We start from the raw sequence: 17,854 nt of genomic DNA, 5'->3' as shown, positions 1-17,854 counted from the left end.
TGCACGTGAGGACATTCACTGTGCAGGGAAGGGAAAGATAACTGCTGAGGGAGGTCATGTACCTGCCAAGTGTGCCCCTGCAAAAAGCAGAAAGCACAGGGAAGCCAACATGATGCAAGAGCAGAGTGCTGAATGGAGGAACCCTGGAGCCCTGAGGTGGGTTCTGCAGCCCTTCTCCTGCACAGAGAAGAAAGATATTGGTGGGAGGATGGCAGTGGAAGCAGCATCATTGGGGGGGGAAGCTCTGGTATGAGTGTACACATATCAGCGTGTACATCCCAGCAGAGGTGTACACGGAGTACCGGAGCATTCCACACCACGCAGTCTTGGTCTGACACACTCACGTTTGTACAACGCACACATTTTTCATAACGGAGCTGGAAGCTGGTCCAGCCGCCCTCCCCACGGGAGCACGGCACGGAGCCTGCCGGGCGGCGCTGCCTGGCGCGGTGCCGCGGGCGCGGGCACGGCCGGGCGGGGCGGGGGCGAGGGGGCAGCGCCCGGCGCCGGGGGCGGGACGGGACGGGACGGGACGGGACCGGTCGGGACGGGACGCGGAGGAGCCGGGAGCGGCCATGGGGAAGCTGCTGGCGGTGGCTCTCGTCGGGATAGCGGCAGCCTTGGCGGCGGAGCGGCTGCTGGCCTTCCGGTGGGTGAGCGGGGTCCCGGAGCCGCGGTCCCGGTGCCGGCGGGCGGGACGGGCTCAGGCGGCGCCGGTGCGGGGCTGAGCCGGGCGGGGGCGGCGGCGCTTCCCTCCACCCTCCGAGCGGGAGGACCAGCAGCTCCCGGACTCGGGTACAGCTTGGCGAATACCTGCCCTTGCACCAGCGCGGTGTCAGCCAGAGGGGAAGGGTTCTTCACCATCATCACCATCATTGCCGTCAATACCATCAAGGGAACCGGGTTTTCCCAGAGAAAATATAGGCACTGTGATGTGCTTGTCATCACGTTTCGGCATTAACTAACTTCAGGACCATTTATTGCACTGAGTGGATGTGAAATCCTCCCCAGGATGATGGGAGCAAGGGGGACAAGCAAAGAAGGTGCCCAGGGGCAGGGGACAGTACCTCTGTTTTTATAGAGCCTGTAACTAACAGGGATGTGCCAGAAGCACTGTCTGTGAATTTACCTCATCTCCTGCCGACTGGCCAAGCAGTAACCCCAAATAGTTTGCCAGAAGCTTGGGTTATGTTCTACCAAAGCTGACCTCTGGATAAGAGTAGCCCCTATGTACATCAGGTTTCCTCTGGTGGAGCCCAGACTTTGGTGATCCTAAGTTGTGACCTCACTTGCTGTGAGCTGAAATACCCAGCCATGTCATGCTCCGTATCACACACCTCATGCCATGAGGTATGAATGTGAACACTGGTGTTACAGCAGCTTCTGTCCTGAAAGCTCCTGAATGTGTAACAGGTCCTTTCAGGTCACAGAAGTGATGCTGAATTGCTGTACTGGTAGGTGACTAAGTCAATATAATTTTGCTTATGTTCACAAGGACTCCAAATGCCTGATCCAGCTAATTGAATTTGGGTAGATAATTTTATCTAATTATAGAAGGAGAGCTTTACTGCCTGGACCCTGGTACCAGGCATGGATGGTGGCTGCATTAAATCCACCACAAGTGTTACTGGTGATAGCCACAGTGGTAATGGGACTCTCCTGTCCTGGAGTTGCATAAACTGGAATAGCAGAACTGGAAGATACTCCCAGGCTTTAGTGGGGTGAGCCATTTCAAAGTGCAGTGAAGAGCAGAGGACTCCACCTCTCCTCCAGACTGAGTGAACAAATGAAATGTTAGGAATCTGGTAAAGGAGAATATCTGTGAAGAAATAGGATCCCCCTGTCTCTGTCGCTCTCTGTGGGTTTTTCCTGTGTGCTGTGTTTTCTGCAAACTGCAATGTACCAGCAGTCTTAAGACAGTTGCCAAGTTTGGAAACACAGAACTTCAGATCACAAAGTACTCTAAAAGTAATTTAACACAGTCTTGAGAGGAGAAACTGTGGGTGGTGTTAGCTCTTGCCAAGGGTCTTTTTTATTCATCCCCTACCCAGAGGGCAAGAATCTAGCAAAGACTTTCTGTAGTTCCTTCTGAATTTGTTAAAAACCCCCAGAATCAAATCCCAAGCGATTCATGATTGGTTAGTCTAGAGATGAGGAAAACTAAAAGAGAGAGAGGTCTTTGAATATGCAATGGGTTCCTTCTGAAGGGAAGGCCTGTGGTCTGCGTCTCATGAAGTAGGGAAGCAGGTGGAGAACTCAAACTGGAGAGAGAAACTGAGGGAAAAGGTGTCATGCACTGGACTTGCACCAAGTAGCAAAAACTCCTGCTTTCTTTGAAGTTGCATCCCGCACATATGGCGGGTCTTCCACATTCCAGGCCGTTGTTAGTATGGCCAGTCAGTTATCTAGGCCATCTGGCTGTGTGGCTGAGGCTGTCTGAGCTAGATAAACTGACACATTTTGGAAAAGCCTCTATATATGCTGCAGGCTTGTGACTGGTGTCCTTTTGAATTACTCTCATTCCAGCCCATGAAGTGTTTCCCTGGGAATGCTGTCGGGATATCATCATCCCTTGCTGGCTGCTGGCTGAGTTCCTGCTGTGCTTTTGGCTCGGGGTGGCTTGCAGCCTGCCTGGGAAAAGCTGGTGAAAACAGGGAAGGGACAAACCCTAAACAGGCAGCAGTGGAACTTTAGGCAGGATCCCCCTGAGCCCCGCTCGAGGGCTTGGTGTGGTTGGCTGTGCCGGGATGCTGGTGGGTAAGGGGCAGCAGGGAGATATCCCTCCTGTGCTGCTTGTGGGCTGGGAGCCAGTGTGACCTCTGTCACTTCTCCTGTGCTGGGAGAGAGGGCTTGGGAGGGTTTAATTTGGCTCCTTTCCCTTGCAGTCGTCTGCACTTTTTACTGGTTTTCTTCTTTTCTTTTGGCCTTATATTAACAACCTGTGTCAGTGATACAGCATTGAAGCAATTTACAATTCATATTTAAGTGATTAAAAAAATGCAGGACTGACATACCATGTAGTGCTCAACTGTATCACATATTTTTCATATCACTGACTGATACTGCTGTTTACTTTATGTTTATGCCTAAAACCATAACATAAACATGGCAAGGTTTTGCTATGGGATCTTTGCATTCAGAATTTCCTGTGATTGCAGCAATAGCCTCAACATATGCATATGATAGTTATGCAAAAGAGTTACTACATTAGCTTAAATGCTTCCTTCTGGGCAGAAAAAAAAAAAAAAAGAAAAAAAGAAAAGAAAAGAAAAAAATAAATATTCCAGCACAGTAGAATACATAGAAATGCAACATATTTTCTTGTGTCACTGCAAACCAGCATGGTCAAACCTCCTGGTTGTTGTGAGGTGGTGCTCATGCAGATTTGCAAACAACTTGGAACGGAGGAAATGGAGAAATATGAACTTGTGTGTGCCTGTCTGTATCTGTTTGTCCAGTGAAGTATGAGCCACAGGTGGAATTTCATGCACATTCATGAATGAAATAAGCACTGATTAAGGGTAGTGCTTGAGGTGAAGAGGAGGGGACAGGGTAATTGCTGAAAACCATACTACCAAGTCCTGCTTGTTCTAAGAAAAAGAGTGCTCCTACTACCTTTGTATGTAGGCAAAACAACAGTGCTACTGCTACCTTTGAATGTAGACAAAAAATAAAGAAAATGCAACTGCTGGTGGTCTGGTCACCAAAAATCGGCCGTGGGTTGTAGTATAAGATTGCCCTCTCCTCATGTGAAATGTTGGTCCTAACTGCAGGGTGCTTCTATATTTAGGTGTCTGAAACCTGAAGAAAGTGTGGTTATGTTATCAGCTGAGCTGCACTGGGTCATGAAAGCTTGTTGCTGAAGCTCATGAGCAAAATGAAGTTTCGGAAGTTACTCAGAGTAGAAGAATCACTTAATCCTCGGTCATGTGTAACCATTGCAGTGATTTGGAGCAGTTGCTGTTGTTGTTTCTGGAGTTTGCTTATTCAGTATTTTACGGCTGATTTGTTGCTGCAATGTGGCAGACAATAAAACTGAAAACTAGGAAAGTTACCTGTTTTCAAACTGGCTGTGTGCTGTTTAACCCTGCTCTTTCCTCTTGCAGGAACAGATTCAATGCTTCACGGGAAGTAGCCCCAGTGAGCCTCCCGAACTGCCGGCTCATTAAAGGGATCGGTACGTGCTTAAAATAACTGAGCGCCTTGCTTTTGTCCAGCCTTCTTTTGTAATGGCTTCTTAAAGCCAGCTTCCAAGCCTGATCCCAAAAACAAAGTGCTAATTTGACTTTGATTTGCTACTTGGACTTGGAGATAGGGAGAAACTGCAGGAAAAATAGTCCTGAAATACTAGCCGTGTATAAGTCAGTCCTTAGTTTCTTTCTTTTTCTTAAAATTGAGTACCTTGCAAACACTTCTCCTTTCCTAAGCCACTTGGGAAATGATTTGGCTTTTAGATGAGGGTGTGCTGGCTCTTCAGGCAGGTACCTACAGGAGGCTGTCAGCTGGTTACACCTTGGAGATGGAAGATCTGCAAGGGTGGAAGCCTTAGCAGAAGGCCTTAGGCACATGGCGAAGGAGCGGCTGGTAAATGCCAGCCGGGCTGCCCCTCCTCAGCGCCACATTTTGGGCATGTTTAGGAGCCGGCTGGTGGCGCGGGGCCGGTGGCGGGCGGGAGCTCGGCGCGGTTGTGCAATGCAGCTGTGCGGTTCCAAAGAGCGAGGGGTCATGTTTGTCATCTCACTCTGGTTTGCAGAGAGGTTTAACAGAGTGGCTGAAATGTTGACTTTGTACTTTGGGCCATGTGTTTAGCACACAGAAATATTTATGTCTTGCGGTTTTTTTCTCTCCACTTAGGATAACCAGTTTATAAATTGATAGCTTTGAAATGGATTGCTTTTTTTTTGTCTCCCTCCCAAAAAACCTCAATCGGGCTTGATGGCTGAGGATTTTCCCCTCCTTAGTATTTTTGGAAATGGCTTAAATGATGTTGAAATTTGTTTGGATTTTTCATGTGTAAAAAGTCATTGGATGAGCTTTTACAGCCTTGCCTTTGAGCTTGCTGAGTCAGTGAATTGATTTCATAAATCTTGTTTCTTCCTTGTGTCAGGATTCAAACATTTTTATAAAGTCAAATTACTGCTATGAATGTATATATGCAGAGTTCCTGTGCTTGAAAATACATACAGAAAAGAATGGTATTAAAAAAATTTTCCAGGTCTTCTAGATTAAGCTGTAGTTTACTCATAATGACTATGAATGATGCTTGTTTGGTGGTGATCAATATAAAATAATTTCTGAGGAATTTTTTAGGCATATCACTATTGCAATCTTTATAAGATTTTTTTGCAATGTGATTGTTCTGTTGAGGAAAGAAGGAAACCTGGAAAAGACAAATAGAGTTGTGTTTCGTTTCTGAACAGCATCTTGGTTTTTGTGCCTGACATTTACATGCGGATTAGGTTATTTCTGAGAGCCTGTCTCTGCTTAGAGGCAGTGGATCCATTTACTGAGCTCCATCTCTGCTTCTTGCTGGCTCCTCCAATGCTGTCCCTTCCCACAGAGAACAGCGTCTTGCCTTGTCTTTGCTCTGCAGTTTGCTGCTCATCAGAAAAATTAAAATGCCAAAAAATTAGTTTAGCAGGTCCAGTGCGGCAGAAAGAGAAATAACAAAGGATTGTGCAAACTTAAAAGTCGGCATGTTCACTCAAACATCATCTAAAGCTCATTTGCTGTGACCAGGAGGCTTATATTAGTGAACAAGGATCCCTAAAGCTTAAATGCTGCCTAGGTAGTACTGTTCAGACAGAAGGTTCTGCTGTACTGGGATCTGTAAGGCTGCTTGTGTGGGTGACTTTGTCTTAGGATGTCTTTGTACATGGATGTCTTGGCCTCCTGTGCCTTTTTCCTTTAAAATGCTAGGATAAAGCTGAATAAACAATCTGTCTTTATTTTAATGTTTAAATCAGTCCTTCTGAACTCTTAAATGTGACATAGGTCCCAGAGCTGGATCAGCTAGTTCTGAGCAAAATAATCTTAATCTATCCATTCTGTACATAGAAGAACAGACCTCTGGTAGAGTCTATGAAATATAAGTGATGGATATATAGTAAGTAAAGCAAAAACAGAGTAAATGGAAGACTTCTCTAGTGGACCTTTTTCTTTCTGCACAGTTGCATCTTTTCTGTATCTCTCTAAAGACTTTAATCTATTCTGCTATTCAAATATTGTGCAATATAAGCACAGCTACAAACGTAGAACAAACAAAAATTGCAGCTTGTCCTAAGCCTCATTTTCAAATATGTAGAAAAGGCTGTATTTGTAGAATAAACACTAGCTTCTGATTTTACTGATGCCTTGTCATGTTACTGGTTTATAATAAACTAACTATATCTCCTGTACTAATTCCTAAAGTTCAAGAAGCTGCTATAGAAGTTGCTAGAAATACTTGCATCTTGGAACAATTAGTGGGATATGGGCAAAACAGTGTCACACTTTTGGACATGAAACCCAGATGGGATTTTTATTAGATACACCTGCAGAATACATCATACTAAGATAAAATAAAAAACAGCAAATAGCCAACATTTCTAGAGTAGGCAGCTGTTTTTCACACTACCTTTTAATTTCTCTTAAATACCACCTCTCTTCAGATAGTCCCATGGACAAGCTGGGCTCGGTGATAAAATTAAACAACATCATGGATCAGCAGGGCTGTGCTGAGTCAGCGTTCCGCTGCTCTCCCGACACCACTGCCTTCCACGCATTCCAGGACATGGCCATGGAGCGCCCGAAATGTGCTTTGCTGGGCACTTTCCCTTGAAGCAGTTGGGTGCAGGGCTCTCAGTGTGTTCCTTCCACCAGAAACTTGTAGGTTTTAATTATCTGTTCCCAATTAGCCTGCTCATCTTTCTGCTTGGCAGCCTCACCGATTCAGTAGCGATAAATGATTGTATCTGTTTATTCACTCACCAGTGTGTGCTGCCAGTAAAAGCTGTCTGTCCAGCTCATGTCACCATGGCAATTGAGCCTCTCAGCATTTATTTATGCTATTAGCCTTGCAGCAATCCTGGGAAGTGGAGAATTACCACTAACCCCATTTTATAAATTAACCCAGGCTTTGAGAGACTGGGGCAATGGAAAGGAGTTTGTGGCTCAAACCAGAGTGTAAGCTGAGCTGAGAAAAAAAAAAAAAAAAAAAAAAAAAAAAAAAAAAAAAAAAAAAACCCAAATAAAAAAAAAAATTTGGAAGCCCAAATTCAAAACTGTAATTGGTAAATACAGGCTCTAAGTGTTTCTGGACACATCAGTGCAGATGTTGTCTCCTGCCTGAGTTAGTCAAAATTCAGAACCAAAACCCTGGGTGGGATAGCAGCTGACTCCTCCCAAAATGCATCTTCAGACATTTTGCTCTTCAGAAGGCAGGGACAGAAGGCAGCTCTTCAGACGGCTCATTGCCATCATGGGATGGAGCAGGAACTTGCTGAGGCTGAGGAGGAGCTGACCCTGGCAGAAGTGAGAAGTTGTGCCACTGCATATTCCCAGAGCTGAGCTAGGGAGGAACTTTCTGGATGGGTGAATTTGGGGTTCTGGTTCCTCTCCATAGAGGCTGTCAGTGATCCCAGGATCAATTACAGCCCAGGTAAACCAGTGCTTGGATAAATAGGAGTTGCTTAAAAGCAAACAGTAAACCCAGCTCAAATTTGCAGGTGATCCCTTGGGAAGAGGTGTTGATGTGCAATGGATTGTGTGACCCATGCAGGCTCACGTGTGTGGTTATGCCAGAGCAGGAGGGGATGTGGAGACATGGGACAAGCTGGGTGGAAAAGCCTCGTGTTGATGGCTCTGACAAAGAAAACCTGCCAAAGAATCTTCTTTAAGCAAGTGCTCCTGAGTGGTTTCCCTCATCATCTGGAAAGTGACTTGTGAGGAATGCTGTTTTTGCTGGTGATTTGGAGAAAAGAGGGGAGAGTTCTCAGGGGAGGGGTGGAAACGTGGGATGGCAAATGGCCTTCAGCATTGGACTGAAAGTCTTCGGAGAGTGCTTTATGAAAGCCTAAAATTACTCAAGTGTTCTTACTAAAGGGTTTTTATTTTATGTTCCTTTCTTAGCAGGGAAAAATATTACAGGAGCTACAAGAACTGGCAATATTGGAAGTGATTACCTGTAGTTGAAAGTGAGGTCTAACTATGAAATCTCTTAGCTGTTATAGATATAGTAGGTTCTCTGTCACTTGAGAATTTAACTAAATATTTGGCAATCCATTTTTGTGAAGTGTCCAAGTTCAATCAGGAGAATTAGTGAGCACAATTCCCACAGCTGCCTTATGCAAGCCTGAGGCCTGAGTCACAGGTATGGTCCTGCCCTGGAAATCCCCATACCCACACTAATTGCTTGCTGCAGAACACATCCTCAGGAGCTGGTGATTCATCCCACACCTGGTGATTCATCTCACAACATCTGGGGCACAAGGATCTGGGTAGGAGACTGCCTGGACACTGCAAAAAGTGCCCTTGGCCCCCAAAAGAGGTGAACCCCAGTGCTATTTCCTTACCTGATGCGCTGTCTTCTGCTACCACTTCTTATGCAGTGGCCAAACTTTTGCACCAAACTTCATCGTGTGTGGGGTCATACCAGAAAGGGTCATTCATGAGAGCTGGAACTGTACTTAAAAAGAGATTTTTTTCAATGGGAAATGCTTAATGTCATCTGAAGACTCCTGTTTATCTCTGTTTTGCAGAAACTGGTTCAGAAGACATCGATATACTTCCCAATGGACTGGCTTTCATCAGCTCTGTAAGTTCCCATGCCACCTCCCCATGCTGGGGTTTGCCTGTTTCCTTATCTGCAGAAGCCACAGGTGAAAACAGCAGGAGGGGCTCTCTTCTACAAGGCTGACTGGCTCCCAAAGAACAGCCCAGTCTTAGGCTGGCTTAGCTGTCATTCCTCTCAGCAAGCATGCTTCTTGTCACAGAAGTGGTGTTGGTGGCTCTGACACAGGTATCCTACCACACTGACTTACCTGGCCACGTAACCTTGGCTTTCTGTCATGCTACTTCATTGAAATGTTGAAATGTCAATCCTCTGCCATGTTAAGAAGCTGTCTTAATTCCCTAACTTTAAGAAAAAAACAAATTTTACGTATCAATTTTGCTGTTCCTGATTTTTTTTTAGCCTTTAGGAGATAGGTTTTCAGCCTTTTCTTTGCAATTAGGATGGCTGGCCATGGGACATTCTCATGTGTGCTTGCAAGTCTGATCAAGGCTCTGGCATTTTCAGCCCTGTGATGCTCTTGTTTACCTTTTACCCAGGAGTTATTTTCTTATGTTTGGATTTTACAGGGCTTGAAATACCCAGGATTAAAGAGCTTTGCTCCAGATAAGCCAGGTGAAATATTTTTGATGGATTTGAATGAAGACAATCCCAGAGCAGTGGAACTGAGAATCAGCCGAGGGTTTGACCTGGCATCGTTTAACCCTCATGGAATCAGCACCTATATTGACAGAGGTAAAAAGCTTGAGATGGTGGCAAATATTAGCCTAGAGAGCACAATCAGGAATTCCTCTGCTCCCAATGGTGGTTCTTGCTGGGAGACAGAAAGGTTTAGGGTTTTTACCTTAGTTTTGCCCTTTTCTAAATGTCAGTTGCTAAAGGAAACACACTTGCACATAATTTCAGTCTGTCTGAAACTGAAGGATGCCCTGAATATTAAAAGGAAAGAAAACATGGTAAAAGTTAGGGTTGAAAACCACAGAAAATTGATTTTACATTTACATCTGTCTCATGCTGGGTTCAAGTGTTTTGAGGAGATACATCCTTCACTGACTAGTAGTGCCCAGAATGGAAACTTTTGTGGCAAAACAGTAAATTATCAACTCTCTGTAAATTACCAAAACCTCTGTTACTCTTTGTCCAAGCTAGGTTCTCTTCTCCAAGATACGTTCTCCTATGCCAGGCTCTGACTACCAATAAAGTATCTTTTTCCCTGTCTTTTCATTGGGGGTTTTAGCAGGGCAAGTAGAATTCTGCAAATATGAAGAAAACAATTGCTGCAGCTTGACCTGCATCCCCACACAGTCACCCTTTAAGGGAAGGTGTTGGAAAAACCAGTGGTGGCTAATGTAGGGTCCTGCCAGAAGGGCTGGGCAGATGGGCTGCAGCATTGCATAGAATGCAGGAGAAGGATGCTCCTTCCACTCTCCCAGGGGAGACAAAGCCAAGAGCCCAAACTGCCTTGGCCACAAACCCTTCTTTCAGCTCACTGGGGCTGTTTCACCGATTGCAAAGCCCAGTGGCTTGGGTATAACGATGAGGTGGTAGTTTCCTCCTTCCTTGGAAGAAATAGCAAAGATCTAGTTAACACAGCAGCTCCCTGTAGAGCCAGCCTGGGAGAAAAGCAGCTGGAGATCCGGATGCGGTTGCAGAGGCGTCTTGCAGAATGTGGGTACTCGTCCCTGTGCCTGTGCAGAGCCACGAGACAAATGCACCAAACTCAGCACGTGCTCTGTGCTGGAGGCCGCCTCAGGGCTGGGGTGCTCAGCCGCACACACTGCTGCACAGAATTCAGCTGTTTCCATTTCTTTTTCAAGACGACACCGTGTACCTCTTCGTCGTGAACCATCCCCACCAGAAGAGCACAGTGGAATTGTTTAAATTTGTAGAAGATGACAATTCTCTTGTACACCTGAAAACCATTCGACATGACCTTCTGACAAGGTATGGGACTCAAATACAGTCTTCCTCCAGATCAGGCTGCATTGGTGAAATCCAGTGTAGGATGATTTTTGGGTTTAGGCTATTATTAATAGGAGATATTTCCTCTTTAACCAGCATCCCTGTTTCTCTTACTGATTACTTCTTATCTGTGTAATCAAAAGCAGTGTTTCCCCAATCTCTCCTCTAAATTAGATTTTTAATAGTTGTATCACTAAATTAGTCTTAAGCGTTGCTGTGATTGATGCCAGTGATTAGCTTGGCATCCATTTCTCCTTTGTTCATGCAGCCCACGCTCAGGTCATTGCAGATATGAGTCCCCAGATATTTTATCGTCTGGATTTCCTACACTGTAAAAATAAACATACATTTAGCATTTTCTGTTTTTCTTATTTTTAATACAAAATTTTTTTGGTCTGTTCTACTGCAATATGATTGTAAAATAAACAGCCAGATTGATTAAGTTGTCACAACACCTCCTTGTTCTCTGATTTCTACTTGAATGTAATGAAAAAGAAAATAATACTAATAATAAAAAAATTATTTCCATGTACTTACAGACCTGTAGCCAGATCTCTAGCTGATTCCCTATGGCCCTATTCAGGTCTCAGCATTGCACTGTCCTGACTCATAGAAAATAGAGTAAAAAGGATCTAAATAATTTGGTGACTACTTGAAGTACATCTATAATTGCAGCCTCTTTATGGGTATTGATGACCATGTCCTGACTGTATTCTGGGCAGTCCTAAAATGCTCCTTCATAGTGTTTGCTGCATTGTGTGGTACTTTATAGGCAATAAGGTCAACAGTTGCTGCATTTTAACCAGCTAATACAGGAGTTTGTGTTTCTTGCTTGCATTGATTAATGGGGCAGGGTTTCTGCAAGCAGGGAGTGCTCTATAGTCCTACACCCGTATGACTGAATCAACCATTCCTGTGGTGTGGACAGTGATTAAAAAAAATAAAATCATAATTGTGATTTTCTGGTTCCAAGGCTTATTTCAGTGTCGTAATGGAAAAACTGGCACAATGTGAAGCTACACTGGCACCTCAGTGTAGCTGAGGTGCTCAGCAGGTTGGCTTCAGTGCCCTGTGGCTGGCTTGCAATGTCTGTTTGTGTGTGGACTTCCACTGGAGGAACTGTTTAGTTATGGTGTCTGCTTACTTATATTAAGAAGTGCTTTTCTTTCTTTTGAAGGTACATCTATATTGCAGATATACTGGATCACAATGTGTATGTCATGGAAAAGCATGCTAACTGGAGTTTAACCCATGTGAAGGTAAGGTGCTGCTGTTCAATAAAAAAGGCAGATGTGGATTTTGGATTTTGGATTTTGGACAGAATAGTTTCAATGAATGCTTGAGATTTCAGCATGAACATCTGTAAAGTTCTGACCTGGGTGGCTCCTACTGTGGGTTTGCAGAGGTGTCTGCACACCCTGTTACAGAGCTTCAGATGTTCCACCCTCCCACCAACAACCAGGGAGGAATCCTTGGGTATGCTGTTGAGCTGTAGTGGAAGTCTGCCTCAGGCAGTGGGGATCAGAGCACTGAAAGCATCCGCAGAGGTGTAGGTGTGAATGAGCTGATGGGGGAAGCTCAGAGCAGCAAACAGATTTCTCATAGCACAGGGGACGATGCATACCAGGGGAAAAGACACACAGAAGTTAGGGGAAAAGTATTTCTTAAAAAAACCCCAGCCTAAATTATGTCATTTGAGACAAGTCTGTTGGTTATGTTGTGGTTTGCTCCCAGGATTTCTGATATAATTAATTTTTTGTTTTTTTCTGTGTTGGCTAGACACTGCAGCTGGACACTCTGGTTGACAACTTGTCTATTGACCCTCACACTGGAGACATCTGGGCAGGATGCCATCCCAATGGGATGAAGCTGCTCTACTATGATCCTGAAAATCTTCCTGCATCTGAGGTGCCTTTTGGGAGACATCACTGGTCTCTTGACTATGTCTGTGCCAGAAAGTTGTCTTGTTCAAATTATGCTGGTATAACTTAACTGCATTTCATAGAAAGTGCCTGGCACAAAGTGCCTTTGTTAAAGCAAAGACCAAGCTGGCTTCTGGTCTCAAGTGAGAGCCTGAACAGCATATACTCACTAACAAACACCTATTCAGATCCTTGGGCAACAACTAAATAATTTCCAACCAGTAGCTCAGTCACTCTGGACTCCTCAGGCTGCTTTCTGCGCAGCTGTGGACATGCACACAAATTCTGTTGAACTGCATTAATTACTGAGCCAGCACCTCTTTGCCAAACTAAAAATAATTGACTGAGTGCAAAGCGTGACCAGAAATGTTTCCACAGGAATGATTAATTTGTGCAAGTGTGGTTCATCTGTAGGTAACACTGTAATTCTTCTTTCTATGAAATCAGTGAGGTACTGGCATTGGGCGACAGCGGCTGCGAGTGCAGCTGGCTGCTGCCCTTTGGATTTCAGCTTTGTCTGAAGCTCCCTGTAAGACACTTCTCAAAATTACCATGTTCAACAGCAGTACATTTCTGATACTAGGCAGTTGTTTGCTCTGTCTAGGAAAAATATGAAAATAAGAAGATATTAACTAACTCTTAGTCTGGAAAAAAATGTGAACATTCCTGGTGGTGGGGATGACTGCTTGACTTCCTTACAATGTTGCACAACAACTTAAAAAAACCCACAAAAATCAGTGTTCATGGACCGTGCTTCACTAAAGGCTCTCTCACAGGAATCACATGGTTGCAATTATCAGCAGCTGGTCATCCTAATTTGTTTAAGTTGCCATGCTGATGTTGCCCCTCTCCCTGGAGCATTTTCACCCATGACCATTTCAACAGCCGTATCCTCCCGCTCTGGCAGGTCCTGCGCATCCAGAACATCCTCTCGGAGGAGCCTGTGGTGACACGTGTCTACTCTGACAATGGCTCTGTGCTGCAGGGAAGCTCAGTGGCATCCATCTACGAGGGAAAACTGCTCATTGGCACAGTCTTCCACAGAGCTCTCTACTGTGATCTATAGCTCGTCACGGGCAAGACCCGCTGCTGTGGAAAGGATTTAATTCCTTGGGAACTCACTTAGTTTCTGCTAGATCTGCTAACAACAAGACTGTTCCAATAAAGGTTAACTACAGTAATGGAAATGTATTTTAGCCTTCCTCTCCAAAGTGAGACTTCTACACAATAGTAAAGGACATGGAATTGAAGGTGAGAAATTAGTTTATCTGTGTAATGGGGAGGACCCCATGTTGTTAACACAGGGTAACCTTGAAGTTCATTTTCAAATTGTAAATGACTTAAACTGTCAGACACTGAACTATGTGCTGGCTGGATTTCTGGTTTGTTGTTTGGTTGTTTTTTTCCCCCATGAGAAAACTGATTTTGTAAATGAGAATTGCTGACTACAAGTGTGGTGTGCATTCTTGTCACTGACCCCTGGGCCTTCCCAGGGACTGTGCTAGGGGTTTTTCTTCAAAACCCTCCTGTTGGCTTTCCCTAATGCTTCCAAAATAACTGGAAGGAGAATAAATGTCATTTCAGTCTCATTCATTTCCCCTTCTCCCTTAAAGCCATCTCCCAATGTTACTTCAGTTTCATAAACTTGTTTTAATACGATGAGAAAAGAGTAGGGCATCAATTTGGAGATGACTGGCTCTTTCAAAGGGAGTTTAGAAAAGCTTTTTTTTTTTCTCTTAAAGAGTGGGAAACATCTCCTGCACACCATCAGCATGAAGTGCATTAGCAGTTCCTATTGTCTGTCACTACAAAGGGAGCATTTCTGGGCACTGTGCAGTGGCTCCCCCAAGCCATGGTCACACAGTTCTGTGTTTAACTTCAGCTGGTGTGGAGCTGATTCCTGCAGCACCGCTGTGCACCAGGCAGCCCCTCACGTTTACCTGGCGTCAGTTATTGACATTTTGCACTTCTAAAAGCCCCCCAGGTTTCCTTCAGCTAGTGTTTTTGGGATATGTTAGCAGTCATTTGCAATGAACTGAACTCAGTGTCCTTTGAAGCTGGAGCTCATGGAGTGAGCTCTTCTTGCATTAGTGTGTATGCCTTTACCTTCAGAGCAGCTCCTGCTGCACTTTCTGAGTTCCCACCTGTGATCAGCTCTCCAGTTTTGTGAGAGCTGCTGACATTCAGCTGAAGGCTCTGTGTTACATGTAGGATCTCCCCTGCTGGGGTTGCCACTGTGCTGCCTGCACCTGCCTGCACTGGCCCTTTTCAGCATCTTGGCAGCCCCTCCAAATTCTGCCACCAGACAGACATCCCTGAGGGCCGCCAGCCCCTCGGCATCCTTCAGCTGATGCAGTAGCTTTTCCTCACTGCAGTTCTTCCACCACTGTGGAGAAAAAAGGCAGGCTGCTCCTGAAGGGCAAGCATGAGAGGAGAAAGAGCCAGTCCCTGGTGCTGATTACTAAGCTGGCTTTGCTGTTCCCTCCTGCCTCCAGCAGCAGCCACAGCCCCTCTAGTCTGAACAGTACATGGGAAGTCCAGAAAATACAAGTGCTTCTGCCTTTAAGACAGACCAAATAACCTGCTCTGTAGTGGCCCAAACACTGAGATAGGATGTGGAATATGTGCAAACCCTCCTCTGTCTTGTGTTCTGCTGTTCTGGCTGAGAAGAGGCAGTAGTGCAGGCTGAGCTTTGGTGAGCAGGGGCCCCGAGCAGTAAATGTGTGTACTGACACCTCTTGGCTCCTGCACCTTTCCTTTCTAAGGAGCCTAATGGCTTTCACCCTCTGGTAGGAAAAGAGTAACTGCTCCTTTCCTGGGCAAAAGGGACAGCTCTAATGAGCAGGAAGTCAGTGCCAGGGCTTGTGCCTGGGGCTGTGTTGCTGTACAGGAAGGACGGTGTCACCCCACTTCCACTGCACATCTCCATGCATCCCTCCTGCCCCACAAAGCCTCTGCTCCACCCCAAGCCCTCACATTGCCACTGGCTCGCTGGCACAGACACCGTGGTGTAAGGCACGTCCCTGGGCACAAGAGCTGTGTGAGGCTGAAGAACAGCCAGTGGCATGCTGGCCCTTCCAAATGCCAGCAGCTTCCCTCTGCTGCCGCGGCCAGCACTCGTTCGCACCCGCGTACCAACAGTGGCCCTGCTATTTGTGATGTTGTGTACCAACAGCACCGGCTGCAGGGGTCAGTGATAACAGGAGGGGCAGACTTGGGTGTCAGTAAATCACACAGGTAATTGATTGGTCTCTGGGGGGTGGCTCTGCATTAGCAGGTCTGTGCACAAACCATGCTTGCAGCTTTTCTCCAAAACGCTCAGTTGATCTGGGGACTTGAGCACTGCCCAGGCTTCACTGTCTGCCCATGAAGCTTTGGTGACAAGGACTCATCTGTTTGGATCACAGTTCTGAATCTTTTGCTGCCTATGGTGTGCAGCCCTTCTACAGAGCAGAGCCAACCCAGAATGAGGGCAGCTTTTGTCTCATCCCTTTGCTGTACTTTGGCATTACCTAACTCTGGCTTTCCTGCTCCTTCCTTAGCAACTTCTCTCCCTGCAGGACACTTTCAGATTCCCTCCTAAGTGGTGTACTTTCTTACAGGAACTTGTAATACATTTTCAGCTATGAAGAACAGATGTCGTTCCTGGAGCCCAAGCTGAAAGAACTGCTCTGAAGGAAGTTCTCACAGTAAGGAGAAGTTGGGCTATTCACTCATTTGTGATTAGCCAACAGTGGCTTGCACTAGCATTCTAATGTGATTATTCTAGAATTGTACCACTTTTTATTCTGAAGTGCTGTGTTCTAAAGAGTTACATCATGTATCAGTGGCAGTGACACAGCTGAAATGCCAATCAGTCACTGTGCGGGTCCTGGATTTACTCTCTGGGCGTAAAAGGGCAACAGCCACTTCCCTCTGCAGTGCATTAGTAACCCTTCAAAACATTATTTTCACATTTTTCTGTTGCTTAAAACATCTTCAAATGAGCAAATCTACAAGTTGTTGGATCTTGTCAAACTTCTACTTTTTTATTGGTTTTGGCTTTTCAGAAAATCAAGTCTGCCTTCACTCATCACTGGCTTTTTCCTGTTCTAAACTGCTCCTGTGCTGAAGGTTTTCCCGTTGGTCTGCCTACAGATGGAACCATGAGCAAGCGAGGGGCCTTTTCCTACAGCATTTGAGAGGAGAGACATCACAGCTGTCTGCTGTTACTGACAGTAACCTTTTGACCTGAGGCCAGGAGGGCAGGAAGCCCATTGCCAAGCTCCTCCCAGGTATCCCAGCCTCGCAGCGCAGAGGTGGGAACTGAGCAGGGCCACCAGTGTCCAGGGGGTGCTGGGCAGGACACAGCCAGCAGGCAGCTGGTGTGCAGCAAGAGCCACGCTGGGTACAGCTTCTACCTCCTGGCAGCCCCAGTGCAGAAACAGCAGCGGCGCAAGACGCAGTTCAAGTTCAAGTCCCAATTACAAAGTAACCTGCACACAGAAAATCCAGGCTTGCATGCCCAAGGAGGGCATAACACATCATCTTTAACGCTCTGTAGAGACTGCAGCAGTTCTGGACATTTCTGAAACCCAGCTGCAGCTATCTGAGACAACCTGCACAAACAAGAAAGACATATGTACAGATGGCTCCAGGCCTAGGGAGCAGACACATTTTGCTTGTCAGCTGTGGACCCAGAGCATCTTAGTATATCTGTTTTAATTAAGATAATGATTTTATGAATTGAGGATTCTTTTTATCTTCTTGCAGGTGGTGCCCCTATTAGTGGAAGGTAAGATTTATGATTCAGTCATTGGGAAACACAAACTGGGTTAGACAGATTAAGTGCACAGTGTTTGGCCTAGATTCTGCCAGATGTAAATCCACTGAAATGACTATACAAATTGCACAGTCTGTGCCCTTCGATTTTCCCTAACTTAATGCTTTACTATAATCAAATAAATAAAAGACTTATTAAACATATTCAGTAAAAGAACTGCTGTACTTTTGAATGTATAAAATGCCCATTATAAATAACCTACACTTGAGTGTAAAATGTTTTTATGTAACAAAATCAATCCAGATCTTTTAAACACACAAACATTGACCAGTATCAACGTGAAAGCAGCCTATTTTTACATCAACCTGCAGCAAAAGACTGCACGCTACACTTCACCTTCATATGAAGAAAAAAGATAATTTTTTCCTTAATATAGAT

The 17,854-nt window shown here is 45.4% G+C and overlaps 1 protein-coding gene across 3 annotated transcripts; it reads left to right on the top strand.

Moving 5' to 3' along the window:
- The first annotated feature begins 519 nt into the window (after positions 1-519).
- Positions 520-17,666, top strand: LOC121353189 (serum paraoxonase/arylesterase 2-like). Of its 3 annotated transcripts, XR_005955048.1 has the most exons (10): positions 520-649; positions 4,107-4,177; positions 8,739-8,794; positions 9,340-9,505; positions 10,588-10,714; positions 11,910-11,991; positions 12,512-12,640; positions 13,562-13,905; positions 16,257-16,343; positions 16,704-17,658. XR_005955048.1 is itself a non-coding variant. In XM_041466807.1 (8 exons), the coding sequence occupies exons 1-8, from the start codon at positions 576-578 to the stop codon at positions 13,718-13,720; spliced, it is 864 nt and encodes a 287-aa protein (XP_041322741.1). In that variant the 5' UTR covers positions 520-575; the 3' UTR covers positions 13,721-14,240. The 3 variants fall into 3 exon arrangements, 1 of the variants encoding a protein (XP_041322741.1); XR_005955047.1 differs by having other exon boundaries at positions 16,257-17,666; XM_041466807.1 differs by lacking the exons at positions 16,257-16,343; positions 16,704-17,658 and having other exon boundaries at positions 13,562-14,240.
- Positions 17,667-17,854: the final 188 nt, after the last annotated feature.

The sequence above is a fragment of the Pyrgilauda ruficollis genome, unplaced genomic scaffold (assembly GCF_017590135.1).
Source record: "Pyrgilauda ruficollis isolate IOZ18807 unplaced genomic scaffold, ASM1759013v1 scaffold2, whole genome shotgun sequence".
In the NCBI taxonomy this organism is placed as follows: domain Eukaryota; kingdom Metazoa; phylum Chordata; class Aves; order Passeriformes; family Passeridae; genus Pyrgilauda; species Pyrgilauda ruficollis.
This window is presented reverse-complemented; position numbering and strand designations above follow the sequence as displayed.